At 43.1% G+C, this 23,816-nt stretch overlaps 1 protein-coding gene across 1 annotated transcript in view; it reads right to left on the bottom strand.

Annotated features, from left to right (window-relative positions):
- LOC115056544 (cGMP-inhibited 3',5'-cyclic phosphodiesterase A-like) overlaps window positions 1–23,037 on the bottom strand; it is a 64,070-nt gene extending 41,033 nt beyond the window's left edge. Inside the window, exon 1 of the mRNA XM_029523064.1 lies at window positions 21,391–23,037. Within this exon, the coding sequence (XP_029378924.1) occupies window positions 21,391–22,317 (927 nt within the window). The 5' untranslated portion in view covers window positions 22,318–23,037. The remainder of the gene's footprint in view (window positions 1–21,390) is intronic.
- Window positions 23,038–23,816: the final 779 nt, after the last annotated feature.

Here is a 23,816-nt window from a genome sequence, read left to right as displayed (position 1 = left end):
GATCAGCCAGGATTGTGAAAACAATCCTGGCTCAAAAAATGCCCAATTGGAGAGGATAATCCAGTATAATGGGAAGTAGTTCAATTAATTAGGGAGGTAGAGCAGAAGAGCGGTATCATAAAACTGAGCTATAAACAGCTTCAACTGCACCATTGATAAGGCTGTACTGTGTAAGCCTTGTAAACACAAAATGGCCACCCTGGTGTTGAAAAGTACAGAAATTTGGCCAAGTAGTCTTTTTTTTTTTTCCTCCAGCAGAAAAAGCTGCACTTTTATCATCTACATGTGGGTCTTAATATAATAGAAAACAGTAAAAACAAAACACATTAGTTCTCCCGAAATAACCTGATTAGCACAGATGCACCAGCCTGGACCAACTGAACCTGGTGCGGAGAACCAGCAGGGATTAAGGGGGGATGAGCGGAGAGAGAGCGCTCACAGATCAGGCTGTCACTGCCACTCTCAGGTTGTAAAAACCCTGAAGAAAACAGACCTCACCCAATCTGCATCCACGTCCACAACATTCGCTGTCAATGATTATTACATTAAACAACTAATTACAGCAACAGTAATGAGCCGTCAGAAGTTGGAAGGAAATAGCTAAATGACGCCTGTCAGGTCGAAGGGAGATTGTTTTTGCGGAACAGTGTATTTTCCATGTGTCACATTTCATTTCTATCTTTTACAGTCTGTGACTGCTGCTGGATCAACACTGATGGGCTGCAACACAGCAGCACTGCTGATATGAAGGATTCACCTCTGGATGCGTTTTGATATTTCAAGATGAACACCTTATTTGTTTGCTTTCTTTCTGAGGGATAAACTATTGTAGGGATATTGATCAATACCACACGTTATGAATTTTAAATATAAAGTTACAACTAGGGCATGTTAGCCTAGCATAGCACAGAGACTGGAAGTGGAGACAGCCCGCGGTCGGCTTTCATATGGATTACACAAATGTAAGATGTTAACTTGTGATTTCGGAGAAGTTGGTTGGTAAACCAAGGCCGGGTTATGTGGTGTTGAAATTTTCCTTTGAAAATGCTTCTTGCAGTCTCCGGACGTATTTGCTTGAAGTCGTCTTTTCAGCATGTGAATGCATCCATTTGGCTCTAACGCTCACCTTGTCCTTGTCCTTGGCTGGGTTCGATCCCTCTGCTGAGCTGGCACTGCCATGCTAAAATGTGAGCAACCAGGGGACCTGTGTTTGCAGAACGGGCCTCGCCTCATCAATTAGGCCCTCCACTGTGGCTCATTGGTTTATGGTTCGATAGTGCTCCAAGGGTCTCAGGTCAAAACTCCAGTCACATGCAACAGCGCACTAATGGTCGTGGCTGTGTGTGTCCCTGGGCCTCTGGAGGGGAAGGCCAAGCCAGCCAGAAACCCAGCCGTGACTCGAGGCTGAGCTGTAAGGCGACTCTTTTTATGGCTGTCATCTGGTAGGGCTGCAGTTCTGGCAAACCACAGAATCACACACACTCACGAACTACCCCTCACGCTTCCTCTGTCTCTTTTTCCTCCCTCACAGATGCAGCCACACGTCTACGGAGAAACTTTGCACACACACAGACACGCACATGCACATGCACCTGTGTCTCAGCCTGTTTTCCACTGGGTCTAATTGATTGGAAAATGAAGATGGACGCCTGTGCGAGCCGAGCCCTGTTGATTAGCCAGAGACACAGAGTGTATTACAGCAGTCCTGCTCCCGACCCAAATACATCACCCAGACAACCAGTCCGTCTTCATTGTTAGCCACCCATCACTCTCCTGCCTACATGAGTGACGGAGGGTGGCTCAATGCTAGTTTTGGGAAACAGCAAAGCCGTTTTCCTTAGAAGCGATACACTACTTTCAATAGGGGGAGGAAATGGGTTGGAAATGGCCAGCGTAATGCTTTCAGCCCCGGCCTCTCTGAGAAATGACAACAGACACAACACAGAGCCATTATGTGAGCTTCACTATGTGAGTGTTTGGCAGACAGCCCGGCCGCTGCTAGCTAGAGATTGAAGCTGGCCTGATTATTGATATTTTGATGGTTGTTGGGCTTGGAAAAAGTCAGACTTTCTGGAACTGATAGATTTTGGCTATCATGCTTAAAAAGCTTTTGTGAGTCTAAATTAAATATACAGTACTCTGGTTTTGGGAGAGGTAGATTTAAATATCTGTATCTGACTCACCGTGAAGCGCAGTAAGTCCCACCACCATGAAAATTAGACAAGTTGTAATTTTTTATTATATTTCTTTTTCAATTTAGTTAGAGACGAAAGCTGAGCTTGCTGGATTGTCCTCTGCAACCCTCAGGAGCTGCGGCTGAAATATTTTCATGTAGGCACAGATACATAAGAGAATATGTTTCCTTTTCATCTGAGCACCACGGAAAGGAAAGTCAGAGGAAAACTGTTCAGAGGAAGAACCTGAGGAGAAGAGAGGGGTTGTCGAACGGTGGAATTCAATAGTGCATTAAAAAAAAAGGAATACATCTGGCGTGGAAATAGGAGAGGCAGCTTGTTGGGCATTACGGAGAAGAAAGGAGAGGGGAAGGGAGCAGACAGAGGATAAAAAGGGGGCTAATCATGAAAGAAATTAAGCCAGGAGGCAAGAAGAGGCAAAGGATAACTAAAATAAGGCCAGTGAAGTAAGGCAGAGAGAATCTGGCGTAGAGGGATGGCGATGGATGAAGAAGTGGAAGGTAAAAGAGAACAAAGTCCGGGGCTCTAATCATACGAGCTTGATGTGAAACTATAGATTAGGGGGAGGAGATTTTAGCTGGAGGAGTAATGTATCCATCCGGAGCCAGGGGCTTGAGTGCACATAGGACAAGATGTGGGGGAAAGGAAAAAAATGAACGCACCTCCCCAGAGTGGGGAGCACTGTGTTACCATGGTAACAGCTCTGACGTCAGGGCAGGCATTATGTGATTACTCATAGAGTCTGTTGAGGAGCAGGCCAATAAAACAGGGACCATTACTCACAAACAGGGAGATGGCCAGAGCTCAGGTTACACAAATGCTTGCATATGAACACACACTCACGCACACATTCAGGAGATCCACATACAAAAGAATAGGCATACACTCTTGTATACACACATGGTGCCAACTCAATCGAGTAGCGACATCTCAAATAAAAAGCAGGCTGATGACACACTGTGCGAACATTTTTACAATCCACTCAATAAAATCTGCACAGTTCTACAAGGGCTCCTGATTTGGAGCGTAAAATGTGTAAACTCAACATTTGCTAGATAACCTTGGTGCTCAGGAATGAGGCAATTACTTTAACACTCATCGTTCAGTATTGAAACGTCAACATAAATGATGCCTCGGCGACTGCGGAGTCCAAGCTCTCTGTCGTCACAGGAGCAAAAACTACCCCTCACCAGCCCGACCACAACCGGGATATCACTGCAGAATCTGAATGATCTGCATTCCATGCAAAGTACATCAAACATACACACTGACATCTACACATTGTGCGTCAAGACACAAACACACTCTCACACACACACACACACACACACACACACTCGCACAGAGATATGCATGCACACTTCCTCTCGCCATCTCCCACACATTCTCCACTGGGAGTTAAAACACTGTTAGGGCTGATAAGGATCCAGGCAAACAGTGTGGATAAACAGTCACTTTGGTAATTAAGAACCACTGGCCTATCAGGGAAGAGTATGCCGAGACAAACATGTGACCCAGACTCCATTACTGAGGCCATATGCATTCCCATCACAAAAACCATTAGGTGAGTCCAGACAGACTGAGAGTTCCAGGAGTTTGCAGCTGTGATTGAATAAATTGTGTTTCCACCTGAGACTCTTCTGTGAACGAATATAAAAACACTGTTTTATGAACTACAGGGCTCAAACTCAAAATGTCTCCAATATACCTTTATGTCAAGGCTTTTAGTTACTCTGACATGGAAATGCTTTATGTTTAGGCGCCGTCCGATATGAGAGGATCCTTAAGGAAGGGGTCACAGCACTGACGTACTAATTGGTGTGTAGGAAGGAGCAGAGCACTGTCGCTGCTGTGATATAAAGGAAGACTGACTCCATCAGTGACAGAGTTTCAAACTGACTTTACTGTTGAAGTTTGACAAATAGCTGCTAAGCCCTGCTTTTCTCTAATGCAGCCCGTTTTCTAATCAAATCATTCACTCATTTTATTCAATATTGAAAACCACTGGTAGGAGGATGCTGGTTATTGTGGTCGTAGCTGTGTTTCTCATCTCCGTTTGTTCTGGGCTGATCCCATATGACCCTCAACAATACGAAACCGCCTCAATCACAGGACGCTCCATCCATCCATCGGCTTTACTTCTTATCCAAGAAGGGTCGTAGGGGGCTGGAGACATTCCCGCAGTCTGCTGTGAGGAAACAGTTCTAACCATTGCCCCATTGTGACTATTACACCACTGCAGCACCTGCTGTGTTGAGTCAGATGTATGCTGTATTGTATACAAATTGATACAGAAATTATGTTCCTGCCACAAAAAGGCTCTGATCACCACAATACAGTAAATGAAGACTTTTCCCAAAGAGCACACTACAGCAGCAAAGAATACAAATTTTGAGAAATGGCTAATGAACTGTTAATTCTCCATCTTGTTCCCTCCGATTAAGTGAGTAAAAATTAAGGTCACACATCTTGAACTTTACATCCATTGTATGAACTTACACATTGTTACTGCAGCCGTCATTGCCATTGCACCTTGCTTGTAAAACATTACATATTTATGCTTCATCCAGCATTAGCCCATCCTCCTTAACAGTGCCTGTATTTTCAACTGTTAATGTGGATGACGCAAGTTCAGTTATTGCATTTGGGACAAGTGGTCCATGTCACTTCTCTGCCACAAATGTGACTGAGCTCTGGTCAAAACCTGATATACAATATACAACATCATCACTAATGTGGTTATGACGATACCATATCTGAGCTGATCTGATTAGAGGCTCACAAGCCCGACAGCTCTCTGAAACCCTTTGCAGGGACAGACGGAGGAATAAAGTGTCTTACTCGTGCACCTATTAGTAAGCACACATGTATATATTCATGCATCACACCGTAAGTGTGCGCGCCATGTGTGCATATGTGGGTGTTTATGTGCCGAAGTAAGCTGCAGCCCACCTGGCAGGCCATTGAGCTTAATGAGACTCATATCCATGCAGCATGCACAGCACCGTCCACTGCCTGAGGCTCTGACCAGGTGCTCTGACACAACACATATTCAAAAACTTGAGCAGGATCCTCCCAGAGGGCCAAGCCTCTCATAACATCACCGTCCCCAACAATATACCACCCAGAAAGGACCTCTCCCTTTAAAACTTCTCCCTAATAACATCACCTGACTGTGACTCACTTTTGAATGTGGGGGCCGCTCTCCAAACATGAGCTTAGACAGGGTGATTGAGTTACTTTCCAAATGTAATTCATTACTGGCTAACTTCTGAAAAATACAATTACATTGCATATAATCATGTTTTGTTTTAGTTTTTTTTTTTTTTTTTCCACTGTTTAAATGTAGTATATTGTTTTAAAAGGGCAAGCCACTCCAGTGTCATGGAAATAAAATTATGTAAGGAACTTCATGTCCAATGCAAAATGTGTATGTAGCCGTACGTTTCATTTAAATAAATTTTTCCGAGCACTCAATTTTTAAGATTAGTGAATAGTGGGGTTTCTCCTTATTAATGGAATACATCTCTAAAAAAATCAATAGGACATATGCAATAATATTGCAGATATACTCTCATAGATTAATCAAAAAGAAGATTGTTACTGAGCCACATCAATCAGTGCAATGCGAGGGATAAAATGAACACCACAATTAACCACTGTGAAAAATGAACATGCTCAGGTAAAAATGCCACCATGAGTAAGTTATTGCCTGTCACTCATCACTCACGATATCACTGCAACAAAAAGCTTCCACATCATGTTGACTGGTTGGTCACAAATGAGAAGTGTTGAGCTACAATCTCTCGGTGTGCAACAGACAAAGTGTTTACAGTTTGCCTGTAGTTCAACCATTCACTCACACACAAACACTTGCCCACATACATGGTGGGAGGAAATGGGTCCTCCAGTGTCTTGCATGAGGAAACTACAGCAACAACCTGGTGATTAATGCACAGCAGGTTCCACTTACTGAGCCACAGTCACCGTGAACTGTGTGTCTATGAGGATTAGGTTGCAGCTGTTAGGATTCCTGCTGCAAAAGACAATATCTGATGACTGAAGAAAAAAAACATTTTATGGCTGATTGTGATGTGCAAAAAAAAAAAAAAAAAAGGAGGAAAAGATCTGAGACTGAAGAATCTCAAAGATTAAGTACCATCCTATAAGCTCTGGTTGTTCCTTGTGTGGGAATTTATTTTAAATTTTATTTAATTATTATTTTTATTATTTTGTCTCAACTTGAAGAAAAATATAAACCAGTTATGAATACATAATAATCCAAACATGTTTTTCTCCCTTACACATATAATAGGAATGTCAATAATAAATAAATAAAAGGAATAAAAACAGTTCAAAGATACATGGTTGGCCCAGTAGGAAGTATCCTGGTCTGGCCTGGCCTGAACGAGGTCCATTCTTGGTCCAGTCAACTCAAACCTAGCAATACAAATATACTAATGAGTCACAGCTGCATAGTCGAAAGAGAAGCACCCCCCCCCTCCTTTCCTTATTTCCCAAAACCCCTTGCAAAACATTCTCACTTTCTCACTCCTCTTTTATTCCTCGTTTGCTCGTCTTCTCTCACTGAAGTCAAGGGGTTAGAGCTGCACTCAAGAGAACCATTTCAGCAATCACTACAGAAGGTTGGACTTTTCCTACAATAATAATCGTGTTGCTACTGATGAGAGGCCTTTCAGAGTTCACTCTCTCCCGCAAAACCTTAACTAATGATCCCCAGACTTCTTCGGAACTAATGTGAAACTTTTTAGAGCTTTTGATTCAAGGTCTTTGCTTTGACCTGCAGGCAGACTCTGTGGATATGAACCACTAGCAGTAAAGGGCACTACTGGATTACTGGAGACAAGGAGAGATAGACAGAGAGAGTGATAGATAGAGAGGAGAGACCACCACGCATCATCTCCCCTAATGTTTTCTTTCAAATGTGACCCCTTGTTTCAGTTCCTTTCCAGCAGCTGACCACCATATGTAAAAGGCCCGCAAAGGTCCACTGATTCCCTGTCTAATGGGCTGCACAGATGCCACTTTCCTGGAACAATTCCTTGTGTGTGTGTGTCTGTCTGTCTGTCCTGCTCTGTGCAAACAGGCTCTAAAGTTCCACAGATTTCCCTCAATAGGTTTCACCACTGTCTGGAAACAATGAAAGGTGCAGGGTGGGAAGCGGGGGGCTGACAAAAAGTGTGGAATGGTGGAAAATGGCACGGTGGGAGGAAGGGAAATGCATAAGGGGGAAAGTTATGCCGCTGTTTGGACAAGCGTTGTTGAGGGTAAGTAAAAAGGGAAGTAGGTAAACTAACAGCAGGTCAGTCGTGAGGGGGAGGAGAGGGGAGGAGAGAGGAGGAGAGAGGGCAGATTATTGACTTAGTGGCAGAAACGAGGCCGTCAAGGGCTTCAGAGACACTGTTTGTGTAGTTTGGACTGGGCCTGGTAGAACGTGCAGCGCGATGATGGAAATCTTACACTCATTCAAAACAAGCCCAATGACCTTTTCATCTACCGGCCCCTGAATCAGACTTAACATTCCTGCCAGTGTGGAAATGAATGAGTGCTTATTACATCTGTGGCAAAATCACAGACTCAGGCCCCTTTACATAGATATGTGTGTCTATGTTGTGCGTGTTGTCTGTTTGCATTTTCCTGCTGTCAAACAACAATATGGGTGCATGTGAAACGAAGCAGAAATAATCCTTATAGGCATGTAATGTTGTCAGGTCCGCTCTCAGCCTACTCTCCCTCAGAATCAGAGTAAACATCCACAAGGATCTGGGCGTGACGACAAGCGTTAAGTCCTCAATCACAGCAAATTGAGTTGCTTCCTGAAGGTGACCAATCTTCATTACCACTGACATTTCAGAAATAATGAGCTCATCATAGACAGTGCGAGATGCTTTTCACTGGAGAAACCACCATTTTGTTTTCCTGACTTTGTCTGAATTCTCAACACACACACAAAAGTGACCCCCAACATTTGCCTGAAACCATATGGACTCAGACATTCCCTGGGGTGGGAGGGCAACTAATGAAGGATGCTGCTGCCAAAATAGAGCTATATTAGAAACAATATCAACATATCAATAGCACCCACCTGAGCTCTTGATTGAAATCAATAGAAGTTTCCCTTCTCCATAGGTTTGGCAAATTTTTGTTAAAAAATGCTGTGGTTTTGGCAGGCAGTGAACCTTTTTTTTTTTTTTTTTTTTTTTAAATGGACCTCATTATAAATAGAGATACATGCAACATAGATGAAATACAAATATGTCCATAACCCAACTAATCACAAGGGCAGATTCCAGATAAAATACTGATTAGCTGTTTGTCTGGAGAATAACTAAAATTGTGATGTTCAAACATACATTACAAACACTCTGAGACTGTCTGGACAGAATTTGATTTAATGACAGTGATATTTGTGAAATGTCTCAGTTTTTTTGCCCCTAATTACTACAAACTATGGATAAGATCAGTTCCACCACAAATCCTGATGTGCGTATGAGGTTTAGAGGCTGAAATCAGATTATCATTACAAACATTATGAAATCCCACAGCAGACTGAGAGTCACATGAGTGCACATGACAAACTGATTGACTGAAACAAAAAAAGAAGTGATGAAAAACAGAGGAATAGCAGTGGCAACAAAAATTAGATATACAAACAACTGTGAGATCACCGTTCTGATATTGCAAAGAAAATGCTCAAGCAAAAACATTTGTTTGTTCACTTCGATTGTTTGTTTGGAGTTGTGTTAGTGTCCATGAGTGGCATCCCACTTCGGATGAATACTGAGCAGCTGTAAAATCTGAATAGTAGAGAGATTCAAAAGACTCTGCTGTACTGGAACACGTCTAACGGACTGACAGAGCAGAAAGAAAAGCTTTATGTAATGTCTGAAAGCACCAGAGTGATGGCAGATGCCTCTGGCTGATGGGCAGGATGAAGCCAATGGAGAACTGAACCAGTGGTTCTCTCAGGCTGAACATCACCTTCCCTTTCCTCCATCTGCCTTACATAACAGATGCAATATAGTTGAAAGACTGGAGAAGCTGCTTCCCGCCCTTTTCAGACCAGTTTGAAGAAAACTCACCAAGCATCTCATCAGGGACATTTGGTTACCTGAGCTACTGTTGGCTTTTTGTCAGCTCCAACCAGTCCGGTCACCGTGCACTGACCTCTCACCAGCAGAACTGCCTGACTTGTATCAGCATGATTTATGCATTTCACTACTGCGGCATTACTCGCTGATTGGATAACTGCATGAATAGGCAGGTGCACAGGTGTTCCTAATAAAATGGTAGGTGCATGGCCTAATAACACTCTCCCTTTTGTCTTGCTTAACCTCTCTCACTGGAGATTGAGCTGGCGACGACATCAGTTCACGCCTGTTTACTACCACAAACCCATATGAGATCCGACTAAAGTTCCTCCACCTTCAAATCTTTTTCTGTGGGTATTTTATTGGAAAATAGTAAAACGAGTAAAAAGTGCACAGAGTAGGTTTGTGTGTGTGTGTGGCTACACACAGGCTCATCTGTGGAACATCTGCTCAACCACCCCAAGGCTCCTCGCCTCTTGAGAAGTGGGTCACGTTTCCCGATGACGTCAAAAGTCCTTCTGCCTCTCCAGTTTGTGGAGCTTTGCCAAAACCACCACATGCCATTCCTCGTCCTTACAATGGAAACGCTCTCTCCAAAGCCTTGATGAATCACCTGCCAAACCTCTCACAATTCTTAAATCTCAACACTGAAGAGGGTCTGACCATGACAGCGAGACACAAGGTGAAAGGTTGATTATGCTCAGAGGAAAAAACAGTTGGTAAAAAATGTCAACATGCGTTTACATGCACATTAGTTCAAACGAGAGACCAATAAAAAAGTGAAAACGAGTTATCCAGTATTACAGATGTAGAAGTGCTTTATAAAAACACATCTGCACTGTGCTATCAGAGTCACTGTTGTGATCCAAGATCTGATTCTGCAGAACTGCCTCCAGTCTGAGGACCTGACACCAAACTCTTCCCTTTCAGAGGAGGAGAGGAAAAGAGAGAAGAGAAGAGAAGAGGTGTCTGCCACAGTAGATATGGAGATTTCATTAAAGCTGTCCAGTCCCGGAGGAGACAACACAGGGATCAGCGAGACTATGAATGGAACAGCAGCTAATGGAAAACATTATGGAGAGAAGGAGAGTGTGAGAGGGAGAGAGAGAGAGAGAAACCTGAGGCAGCCCCAGGCACATGAGCATTGAAATAAAGGCCCAGTATGTCTATTTTAACACTAAACACATTGTGTTGAATCCCATTTTCACTCTACAACAGTTCTGAGAAGACAGGGTGTGTGGCTACGTGTTATCTGTGTGGATGAAGGGCTGTGGATGGGAATTCATTTGAAGTTTTCTGAAACAATGCCATGTGTCTTATCAATGTGGCTCACATGTTGTCATGCCACATGACATGGTTCAGCTTTAGGTTCAGGGTTAGCACTAGAGTTTGCACTTCATAAAGCAATTAGCCCGTTAGCTAAGTTACCCTGTGCAGGAAAGGGTGCTTTAATCAGACAGCCAGCTTGTTCCACGACACAGGTTGCGTCTGACCACACACACACACGCACACACACACACACACACACACACACACACACACACAGGAGAGTCTGCTATTCGTAGCAATTGATTGTAGACGAATATAAACGGATGTCACCTACACACGGACACATAAACCAGCATTTAGTGTCTCCGGGCAATACAGAGCATAACAGCAACAAATCAATGAAACATAGCATAGCTGGCCTGCTGAGCCGTGTGTGGACTCGCAGGTTGTGACTGTGTATAGAAAAGTAGTAGTGGAAGAGGTCTGCACCTTACGAACCTGCTCGGCAAAAAGCTGCAGACCTGAGCAGAGATTTGTTCCAGTGAAGTGAGGAAAGGTCATAACTGAGCAGCGACTCTCACTTTCAGTATAGTTAAAATTTCAGTATCGTCGTTTCAATGACTTGTCCTCACCATGTACCATGCACAAAGTGGCTTGAGACATTTATTTCAAAAATAAAATGAAATATTTACTACCCTTAGCACACTGAAGGGAAAAACATTCCTTTAAACATTTTGTTGTCTTACATTAATATATAATGTGGTATAAATTTCAGACGCACAAAATTCTTTACACCAGGAACGAGGCTGGTAAACACTGATAAATGGTAAAAACTGCAGAAAAGACCCTAAAATATATAAAGCTGACTTCTCTCCCATCTATTGCAATTTTTTAATTGATAAAAATAGCTCATTTCCTTGAGCTGACCATTAGTGGTTTCTGTTTGCAGACCGAATCCAGAAATGTGGCCAAAGTTGTTGAAAAATGAATCCACACTGTGAAACACAGCATCATTACCGGCATCCCAGCCATGGTACTCGTTCATATACGGTGGGTTCATAAAAATGTAAATCAGACACTGTATACCATCATGCAAATTCAGCACACCACTGCACCCATACATTGGACTTTAATACCTGACTAATTGAAAGTGACTGTGAAAAAACAGCCCTTAACCCAAACCCTGAGAGTCTCGCCCATGCAAGGGGTGAAATAACCGAATAACTGACAGACAGATGTACAGACAGACTTTTTTTTTTTTTTTTCCCCTCTCACATATTTGGAGAGTAAAACATAGCATTGAGCAGGGAACAGCAGAGGCCTTGTTGGTTGCAAGAACAGACAGGCTCATGCCGAGCCAGTGAGGCATTGGGCTGGACGGATGGGGAGGGCTCACCAGGCAGAGGTTACAGTAACACATTTCCTCTCACCACGCCATGGAGCTAGACAGACATGTAGCTCACTGACTGTACTTCAAGTCCAAAGGATATCATTACTATACTAAATATCTAACTGTGATGCTGACAGTTATGCCAGATAACATTTTAAAGTGGAATACATTCACGTGCTGCACATGTAGACTGTACTACACGTATCCATTTATATACAATCTTAATTTTTATACTTTACACTTCTACTCTACATTTTTCATGGGCGTGTAATGTTTTTCATCACATTAACAGATTTAGCTGGTAGTTACTTTGCCTATTAATGCATCGTTACAAAAATGCCTTGCAGGAAATGATAACTTGTAAAAAGTGTTCAACCTTTAATGTTCTAATCTAATATTATATAATATATTGTATAGACTACAGGGCACTGACAGGGGCCTGCTTAACAGTTTGCTGACGGCCTGCTGATACAATAGCCTGGCTGGTTGCAGCCACATTTACGCAACCAGGAAGAAGATTACAAAATACATTCTCCCATCTGTGAAAACAACCTCCTTTGTCATGCTCCGGAAAAATACAAGGTATCCATAAAGTCACTTTACAACTTAAAACATGTCATTCAAAAGCAAAGGAACAGACAAATATGTGGAAATTATTCCAAAATGAGCAAATATTGAAGTTTTTTTTTTTTTTTTTTTTTTTTGCCTCATTTAATACAGCTCTACAGGGGCACCATTAGTCACAGGAAGCACATCATGTTGCATAACTTCATGAATGGTCACAATGGCATCAGTGATCTTTGTTCGATACATGATATCTTTAACATAACCCCACAGAAAGAAGTCCAGGGTATCTGGTGAACGAGGAGGCCAGGGAATCGGGCCATCCCTTCCAAGGGTTAGGGTTAGGGCATTTCCCACTACAGTACCTATTTCATCAACAGGGTGCCTGAAATACACAAATGCAATGTGATTAAAAACTTTGATAACCGCTGAGGACATACAACAAATCTGATTAAGATATCTCATCAATTGCCTTTGTAATCATTTTTTTAAATTGTAAAGAGACTTTATGGACACCATGTACAATCAATTAATAGCTGACTATGTTTGGATTTATTGGACAGAGTCAGCCGGAAAGGTTCAAAATGTTCCTGCTTGTTAAATGAATCATGGCAGCGGCAGTGGCTGTGGCCTGTTTCTGACATGGCCAGACTGGACCTCAGGGATTAGCTGCACTTCTTCTCTGAACCCGGACACTGATGAAAAGTCATGACATGCACACTCTCTGGGGGGAAATTAACAATTGTTTCTTCCATTTGTTTTTCACACATTCAAGTGCAGCTATTTTCATCTAGGACTACACTCTACCCCCAGCTCTACACTTCTCACTCTCAGTCACAAGCATGCACGCATACACAATCAAGCACACACTTCCCGGGGCAATGTGAGAGTATCTATTCATTCGGCAGAGGCCAGCTGCACACCTGGTGACAGCCCAGGATGGTGGTGTTGGCTCAGGTCAGGGGGGCTAGGAAGGGGAGGGCTGAGTGAATTGGCCCACTGGTCTGTCCTTCAGTGCCGGCTCAACCTGCACATTCCAGTTCATTCAGCAGCAGGGAAAAAGCAGGAATGTCCCCTCATGTAAGGAATCTCTGTCTTAAATGTGGGCTCCTCGTGTGATTGAAAAGACCCTTTAAGAGGATAAATAGAGATGAAAGCCAAACATGTTAGTTTCAGTTCCCTAAAGTGATGTGCAGCAGTGCTGGACATGTATTGATACCTACGAAGCTACCCATCCTGTAAAGAAAGAAAATATTGCTTTCATTTTTGTAGCTCAAAGTGTTGAGTTTTGAAAATGGTGACAGTGGGTGGTTGGCTTAATATTTCTGGTTTAAATTAAATTTTTTCCTAATTTACACTGTTGTGTTTTCAGGAGACTCTCTTGTATGTATTTAGGGTTTGGCTTCTTTTGCAAAATAGAAAGAGGCAGAGAAAAAAGTTCATATTTCTAAAGTAAATTGTCAACAGAAGTATAATTTCAGTTCCAAACTCTGTCTGGTGAGCTTCTCGTGTGACAGAAATTACCCCTCAGGAGGTTAAATAGCAATGAAAGTTAACCCCAAAGGGGATGTGATAACCTGAATGACCTCTAAGCAAAAACTGTGTTTCGGGGATTTATAGCTCTGATAATCACACTTTGAAGCTTTTTTGGTATGAACTAAAATGTGCCCATGGACAAGTATCAAACTGTAGATTTGGAGTTTGACAAACAAAAATCTTCAGTACTTTGGATGCACCTGAGGCAGGGTACAGGTCAGATCACTCCTGTGATCAGTCTAGGCAACATACCTGTTGTATGTTGTACGCTAAATTTATTTTGTAGCAATTTGTGTTATTTGTTTGTGTTTGGTTTGGTTAGGCTTTGGTCAATCAAGCAAAGCTGTTAGCCCCCAGTTGCTACATGGGCCCTATCAAACATTCCCATCAGAACTGAGCATTAATATTGATTTCTAATTAAAAAAAAATAAAAATAAATAATAGTAATCAAATGTGTAGCACACAAAAGAAACTTTCAAATTCCACGCATCTGCATCTAGCCCTGAACAAAGCCCATAATGAAACCCCCAATCAGCCCCTGCAATTAAAATCTCTGACTGCCTATGCAGCTGCTGGTAATTTGATAACAGCCATTATTTGAGAAGTTTAGCTTGTGCAAAAAAAGAAACAAAAGTTGTGTAGAAAATTGCCAAAGGATTACTACGGTAAGAGAAATCCAGGAATCATATTGGCTACATGGATTTCAAATAGTCTCCATCACAATTCATGTATACACATCATTTATACTGTACATCTAACATATCTGCATATCTAGCTTTTCACAAACACACTCATACTCATTTCCCTCTTGCTCATACTGCCACCATCTTTTCCTCGCGCACACAAACATGCTCATGCACAAGCACATGCACCCGTATACTCCACGCATACACACATTTGTTCCAGGAACATTCTGTTCATCTCCATCTGAAATAGTCAGTCTCTTATGGTAACACAGAAAACCTGAGTGACATAATTAGTCAAGAACAGGGAGCAGAAGAAAGTACAGCATTCAATCTACCCGTCAACAAGACAAAAAAAAAATCCAGCTTTCTCTTCGGATTCTCACTTTTAACTCAAATAAGAGGCAGTTATTAGGATCCTGAGGTGTTAATATGTGTGCTGTGTGTCACGACTGAAGGCCTGCGCCTGTCTAGCAGTTCCAGCTGCGTTTGGTTGAGTCTGTGGTTTGAGGCCCTCTGTGTTTCTCTGAGCAGATTCAACCTCTCAGCCTGCAGCAGCTGGCAGCCATCAAGCTGCTGGCAACACATACACACACTCGCTTGCATGCTCACACAGACGTCCTTCCATAATTTCCATGGTAATCAGTAGGGAGCCTGATCGTGGTTATGCCAGGGATAGGGAAGAGGGGTACCACGCTTAGTCCTGGACCAATGGTTGGGTTGGCTTAGGTGATCAGAGACATGGGGGAAGAATCAGGATATGAGCTACTCGTGTTGCTGCAACTGAAGGTAATGAAAGAATTGGACACAGATGCGTGAGCCATGTAATGTAGAGTTTAAAGGATAATTTCACTTCATTACAACTGTCGTAACTTGGCTATTATTGCTATTGGTAATGGTAACGTTGTTCTCACCTAATTAATTTCTCAGAGAATGGCAACATCACTACAAAGCATTTCGATGGGGAAATAAGTTAGCAAGTTGTATGATTAAACAGGTTCTAAAGGAATGACTTTACGTTTTTGGAAATTCACCTCTTCATTCTCATTTTTCTGTAGTTAAATGAAAAACTTGATACCAGTCAAATATCCAAATGTTACATTTAAGGCTACAGTCCAGAGCACAGTATCTGACTTCAGCTTAACTTGGATCAGCATACAGTCTCCAGACTACAAACACGTCCTGTCCATGAAATCAAGCAACCAGCAGAGCCAAAAAACAGGCAGACCCTGGCAGGCTGTTTCTGCCCATTCCTACTAGTCGTAATGATAAACTAAGCTCAGCAAGGAATGTCAATGTGTCTATTGCCCTAAATCTTGGACTGACCCTTCAAACAAACCCCGAGTTAGTTAGCCTTTTTTTCAGGCAAAGGTAAAAGGGGAAATTTTGTTTGTCTGTTTACGCAGTTTACTTCTTGGTTCGACTTTGACCTGCCAAAACCAGATAATTCACTCATGCAATGTGGAATTAATGATGAGCATGAGTGATCAGTGTCTATGTTTGAGCTTTACCAAGTCACAGAAGAGGGAAAAAAAAAAAACATGATAGCGAGGTGATTGGAATAGGGATGATGTTTTTTTGTTTTTATTTTTTGAGGGCTGGAGTTATTATGTTTTCCATATTTGATCTCAACAGAAGCAGTTCACAGATTCTGGGTAAAATGTGATTTGTTTACAATCTCTCAAATTGTCTGCTTTCTTGTCTCCTTCTTCAGACTGTATTGTTTTAATGTTGTTTCATTCATTACTTTGGTGATTACAATGATATAACAGACTGAAATGATTGCCAGGACTATGAAAATAAAATCCAGGTTGTAATAAAGCCACATTGTGCTGTACGCAGCTGGGAGTTGGTTAATGCAGAAGTGTGCAGAAATTTTCAGTTTGGTGAGACAAAAAAATGTGGGCAAGGAGCTCCAGTTTATGCTGCCACAGGACCAAACAAAAGTGTAATGTGGCTTCATGCTGGGTAGCCACAATGGCCGAGGTAACACATGCAAATCTGGTGCACACGAACACTAAAAGTTGCTGCACTGCATCAGTCAAATGTAAGACTCTTCCACCGTTCAGGGGGGTAAGAGTAAGCCTGCTGTTTTGCCTGGCTACTAAACAAAACCTCGAATGACCTACTTTCATTCCTACCCCAATTCCTCCACCCCTCGGCTCCTCACACATGCACAGCACAACTAATACACTGAGAATGAATGAGGATTGAAAGTGTGAAGTGGATTGCCCAATCACAGGACACACAACCCCATGCTGATATCAGCTTCCTTTCCAAATGGAGTGAGGCTTTCAATGCGCCAGTTTCTAACCTACAGGCCAGTCTGGACAAAAAAAAAAAAAAAAAGAAAAAAGAAAAGAAAAGAAAAAAGAAAGAAAGAAATCTTATCCCACGAGGCTATGTGTTTAGAATACAAACAAGCTGTTTGGGATGAGAGTGCACCGTGGCCCAGTGGCAAATCACTGCCCTAAAGGCTATCAACAACCTCCACCATGCAAAACACAATTCAATTATGGACGGTGCTGCAAAAATAGAGTACCAGGAAACATTTACAACAGCAACAATAATTGTGTTTGGATCCCATTCCACAGGAAGTCATTATCATAGATTTCAAGAATATCTTTATCATCCAAGTTAAGAAAGAATTTCCTCCTCTGGTTGGGATAATATTTGTGTTGGTGTCAGTGAAAGGACAGAGAGCAGAGCGCTGCGGAGAGGGGTGGAGTCAAAGATAGAAAAGGGAGGTGCTTCAAACGCTTCGCAAAGATAATCGTCTGAACAGCAGAGATGACTCACTGATGCACACTCCCTGTCCTGCCCAATAAACTCGAACTTTTTCAGCTCAGGTAGGTTTAGTCGAAAAGGTTCTATGTTTATTGGCAATATGGCCGACTGCTTTACCCCGCATGTGAGGAGAGAAAGTTCCATGACAGCGCTGATGTCTGCAGCAGGAGCCGCTCAGACTCAAATTTCTTCACACGCTGTGAAAAGCGATACACACCGCAAGTCCACACCTCTTCCTCCAGTTCAATATCCCAGCTGAAATACAGAAGAGCGGCCTGTCATTTTGTATTAACCGGAGTAGCAGAACTATCCCACAGAGGCCCCTGCTAATTGCTATCAGATCAGCTCATAATGACTTTCTTTTATTACGCCCATGATGGGGCGGATGACCCTAGCGTTGCAAAACCCACGTACTGATAGATGCTGGCAGCCAATTTGTAATCAAAAGGAGCACAAATGGCTGTTTATTAAATCTACAGTTGTGACGATTGAAGCACATCCATTAGAGCGTCGCTCTGGCAGAGCAGCGAAGGGCAAAATGGCAGCTTTAAAACTTGTGAAGGAGAAGAGACAGAGGGATTTCTCTTTGCTCTCTTTATTTTCTGAGTAAACAGTTTTTACAAAGTGACTATCACTCTGATAACTCTTTGGTCTGTGAGAGGAGCCTCACACGAAAAGCAGCATCAACCGCAGTTCTCCATCCAACCTGACGCTGTTCATCAAACACTTTATCGCAAAGCACGAATGCAAACATTGTCAGGTGCACATCCAATCTTTGTCATGCCTCTCTTACTGCTTCTTCAAAACACTAACTCTACTACACACAGCACAAGTACAGGAACGTTAACAAGTCACTCAGCCTTCCCAGCTCATCTAACTAACAAGTGCTACCTGGAAAACTGAGGCCTCAACACTTTCACGCAATAAACCTGTATTTGTTCTCTCAGGCAGTCAGTGAGACACTTAATGCTGTCTGGTATCTCCCCTTTCCCAGTCACTGTATTGTGGTTGCACCCCCAAAGGAGTGTGTGACCCCCCCCCTCCCTCCTCAGGGAGGCCGGATCCCCGTGTAAGCGAGGTGATGACTGGTGTGGGTCAGCATGGGCTTGTTTACACATTACAGACCACACAGACAAGACACGGTTAAGACAGCATATGTACGCCATGTGTGTCTCAATTACAGGCAGGCCATGACTGGTCAACTGCTTAGCACGAGCGCCAGAGATGTGCGGGAAAGACAGACTCAGGTTTTGTTACAGAGATCTGTTATGTCCTTAACGTTTCTTTCATGAACTATCAGGACAGCGTGAGCACTGCTGTCCTGATGTGCCGCAACAAAAAAGGTGCAAATACAGAGTAATAGAGATCTTATCTCACGGGACATGGGAAATGTTTCAGGCTTTTCATGATATTGTCTCCTTGGTCTGGAATTTCCATTCTGCTTGGTTTTTATTGGAAAAATTTCTGAAGCAATCCACGTGTTTATTGCTATCGTTGCATCAAGCTGTTAATGACTAATGTCTTGATTTTATAGCTCTCTAACTAATTCCGTCTTGAACCACATATAGTAATTGAGTCTGAATATAAATGTAAGAGTTGAAGCCCTCCTCTGTTTTTTGTTTTTTTTTTTTTTTTACACATTTGGTCTCTTTCAAATACTGCATTGCTTTGGCTGAAGAGATTTGATTACAGCTTTGTCTTGTTGTTTTTACTTTCCCCTATATGGTGTTATGAATGAATGATCCCAACGTGACATCATAGATGGACTATATATAACTTCATTAGTTAATGCAAACAAACAAACCAAAAAACAAAAACGTGATGTACACAAAAATAAGAACTATAAGACTGAAAAGTAACTTTGTTTTCCATTGTAACATTGGTCTTTAAAACACACTGTGCAAAAATATCCATACAGAAGCTTGTTTATAGACATTCAGTCTCTGAACTGCATACACACATTTTCCAGCTCATCATAAAAATGACTCCCAGTCCATTTGAGCAGTAAAGCAATGACAGGATATCAAATGAATAAAGATTGACACTTGAATAAGCTTCAGCTGAGACATCAAACCTAAAGCAATGTAAACTGTAAAATATAAGAATCTTTTCATATCCAATTTGTATGTGTGTGTACGTGTGTGAGTGACCACAAAGAAAAACAAACAAGCAGACGACAACGCTACCTGGCCCTGAGAGCTGAGGGCATCTTTCAAGTGGCCGGGCTGACAGTGCAGCCTCTCATCTCCCAACCTGACTGCGTTCACAGGTCACAACGAGAGCTTTGATCACTGCAAAAATCTGTTCCCCATTCACAAGCTCATTGATTTTCCATAAGGAAGGTTGAAGAGCTGAGATGGGTTTGGCGGAGTGAATCCCCCCCATCTCCTCTTTAACACAAGTATGCATGTGTGGCAGCATCAGAGAAGATTTAAAAGCTGGAGCTGCTGAATTCCTGAGATTTTTGGACAGGCCGAGATGATCAATGTGGAACAAGTGGCATTGAAGCCCAGGACAGAAAGATGTTCAGGGATCACATGGGGTAAATTGTTTGTCATAAATAATTTTAGCGTTGAATCATTTCTGTCATATTGTCAGCTTCCCTTTCTCATCAGTACTTGAAAGCATTCATTCACCTTTTAACACTGTTTCCGGGTCGTGGGGGGTGCTAGAACCAATCCCAGCTCACTCTGGGTGAGGGCGGGGTACGCCCCGGACAGGTCAGCAGTCCATCACAGCGCCAACACACAGAGACAGACAGAGACAAACACTCACACTCACACTCAGACCTACAGACAACTTAGAGTCACCAGTTAACCTAAACCATGGACGGTGGAAACCTGTGCAAGCACAGAAAGGCCCCAGACCCCAGGCACCGAACTCATGACCTTCTTACTGTGAGGCAACAACACTAACCACTGTGCCAATGTGCTGCCTCTTTTATCAGGGTCTGATAAACAATTGATTGTTGATGTGGAGACTAAAACATTTTTGAAGTCACATTTGTTACAAAGCCACTATGCCGCCATGCTGCCCTACTTCAAAGCACTGCTTCTAAAATAGCATCCATGTAATACAAAATACCAAATTTGGTTCTTCATTTTCAAATGACAGAGAGACAGTTGCATCTATACTGTATGAAAAAAGCTTCACTTTGGTCTGATTTCCAGACAAAACTATGGGAAATTTAACTAAACTGATCATTTTAGAATAAAACATGTTGTCCAGATTTCCACTTCATTCACTTTCCCATTTACTTGAATGGCTTTCGGTTTTTGCTTAAAAAAATCTTGTGGCATGATACAAACAATGTTACTGTGATATTAATAAAAAAAAAAAAAACAAAAAAAAAAACTGAACAAAACATTGTGTAATTGTTAGAATTGCTTTTTTTCTTTTTTTTGCCAATGGCAGCAAATTGGTCCAGATATCAGTCCAACAGTTACATGTTCAGAACCAGGGAAATAACAACTGCTCAAGATCAAACCACAGCCAAGAAAACTGTAAGCTCTACACTGCAACCTAAAAGACAGTCATCGCATGTAAACACATAATAATAATAACAAATAATATATCATAACAATACTGATAACATCATTTGTAGGACATTTTAAAGCCCCCTCTCCATCAATACTTATAACACTGTTTTGTAGCAATGATAATAAGCGCCTAATTATTAACTCAAATAATAGTGAATATTCTAATGAGTCCAACAATCCTCATTTTATTGGCATTGCAGTGCGTCCTCGTTCAATTTATATATATATACATACATATGTAGAAATAAAAGTCGTCATTGCAAGAAGAAGAAATCAAGGCAGAAAGAGGAGGTGAACGGGACACAAACTTCTTACCTGGTCCCTCTGGATGCATGGCAGAGAGGTCCGGCGATGTGACTTACTGTTGGACTGACTGTGTGCCATGTCTGACGCTATCACAGAACTGGACCTCCTGCGCCTTTTAAATACAGGGATCTCGTCCCTGGCTCCAGTCACGGGGGTACAGCCCTCCTTGTGTCTCCCTTGGCTGGGAAGGAGTCTGTCAGCATACCTCGCCAGCAGGATGCCCAGCACTCCGACCAGGTACGCTACGTACGGTCTCCAAGTGGCCCTGACTTTGTGCAGCGAGAAGAGTGAAATAGTCCTGATTATGCTGATGAAAACGATGACGGAGATGCCCTGGTTCAGTCGGGCTACCATGAGTGCGCCGGTGGCCACGCAGACGACCACGACCACTGCCGCTGTCGTGACCGAAAACAGCCGCTCATCTGTCCCGTCCAGGAGAGACCACGCCGCCGCTTCGCCCAGGTGGCACACGGTGAGGAGGGACAGGGCGGTCCGGATCAGAGCCCCGCAGCGGATTAGATACACGCCGACCCAGAAGAAGGCACACACGATGGTGAACAATGGTGAGAGCACACTCCAGCAAGTTTGGAAGAGCTCCGCCGCGCAGCCCGCAGCCAAGTGAAGGGGAGACGAGGAGTGGGAGAGTCTGCTGTCAGCGCTGCTGGTGGCGGAGCTGCTGGCTTCAGCCCGCCAGTCTGCGCATTTGACCAGCAGAGCGAGAAAAACAGAGAGCGACCCCACGCACAACGCACTCCGGAGTCTCTGGGAACTCCGGATTTTTGTGAGCACTAGCCTCACCCACGGCTCGTAGTCTCGGTCACGGCACAGTGGGATGACACATGTTTTCACATAACCATTGCGATCCAGCGAGCTGCAGCTTTTTTCATGAGCGCCGCTCTGCGCACAGGTACTGTCAGATTCTGCAGTCATCGCCATCACTCATGGCAGATATGAAGTATGAGGAAGTCTATAATGCATCTATATCAGTGTGCTCATGGGACAGGAGATGAGTTAGTGGCAAAACAAACATCATTTATTGTAGGCACAAAGAAACAGCGAATACGCACAGATGCGCCTCCGTTTACGCATGGGGATACGCTGCCACTGAAAGCCTCCTCTTTGTTTTTCCAGGTGCGGGTTCAGACACTTGCTCGAAACGGCATGAAAAGCCTGAATGACAGAGTCACTCAGATATTACGCGGATCTGGGGCACTCGTGTCTCTGCTCACACGCGTCCTGCTTTGCCCTCCCTTGTGGCGCGCCGACTCGGTGCCGCCTTGGGCCGTCATTCTGGTCTCTTCTCGGCCGTCCGGCCGGGTCCGTGCCGAACTCCAGTCCCGCTCCAGCATGCAGCGGTGAGGCGTGATCTCTGTGTCCTTTGTCCCGACACTTCCCGGCGTCTTCGTCAAACGGCTGCCGTTACTTTCGAGGATAAATGCTGCTGAGGAATCTAAAGGTTTCGCTGTGAGTGTCCGACAGGTTAGTGCCCGCTTTGTTGGAGTGTTTTGTCAGCAGCTCTCCGAGCAGCCGGGAGTCCTCAGCTCATTCACACTCCCGAGTTCCGACTCCACACATGGAGCAAGATATTGCAGCAGCAGTGAAACCCCCAAATTCTTCCTCTGCCAGCCCAGCAGGCGTTGTCTCCTCCAGACAGGACTGTTGCTTGGATTTCTTTTCTTTCATAAAAATACAAAATAGCAGATTTTTTTTTTAGTTCTCGTCAAGTTTCATTTATTTAATTTTTTTTTTTATTTAAATTTGTTTTATTGTACTTTTTCAAGAGGGATCAGATCCTTCTGTACAGGAGGATGCTGACCTATATTTCCTTTGAGATTCTCTCTGAATTGAAAAAACATGCTGGATTTATCTCAGTATCTCAGTTTGATTTGTGGTTCTGGTTCGACATTTCTTTAAGGTCACCAAGCAGAAGTGAAACCCTCGAAATAGCTTCACACAAATATACTGTCATTGACAAGGACCGAAAGATTCTGATGAAACAGACAGGCAAATACCTAGAATATACCCGTGGTTGCCATCCTGCCTGATTCCTGGCATCCCACTTGAGGTTTTACTGATGATGTGTTGCATCATGGTGTTGTGTCCATCGATATTTCAGCAGGGCGACCTTCTGTGCACATACTTACATGCATTTACAGTTCAGGAGGCACACGTGCTCCCTCAGAGGTACGTAAAGCTCTCATGGTAACTCACTCTCTGACACAATATGCACCGTATGCAAATATAAAGACATCAACAACTACGTAAGCACGTGTAAGCACATGTAAGCACACTCTCTCACACAAGCACACACACGTACACACTCTCACACCTTCAGCCTCTGCATTCAAACCTAAAGCTTGCAAACATCTGCTCTCAAAGCATCTTAATGAAGACAATGCTGTCTTTTAAAATTGTCAAGCTCCGCTTTTGTTTTT

This window comes from Echeneis naucrates, chromosome 16 (assembly GCF_900963305.1).
Source record: "Echeneis naucrates chromosome 16, fEcheNa1.1, whole genome shotgun sequence".
Classification (NCBI taxonomy): Eukaryota; Metazoa; Chordata; class Actinopteri; order Carangiformes; family Echeneidae; genus Echeneis; species Echeneis naucrates.
This window is presented reverse-complemented; position numbering and strand designations above follow the sequence as displayed.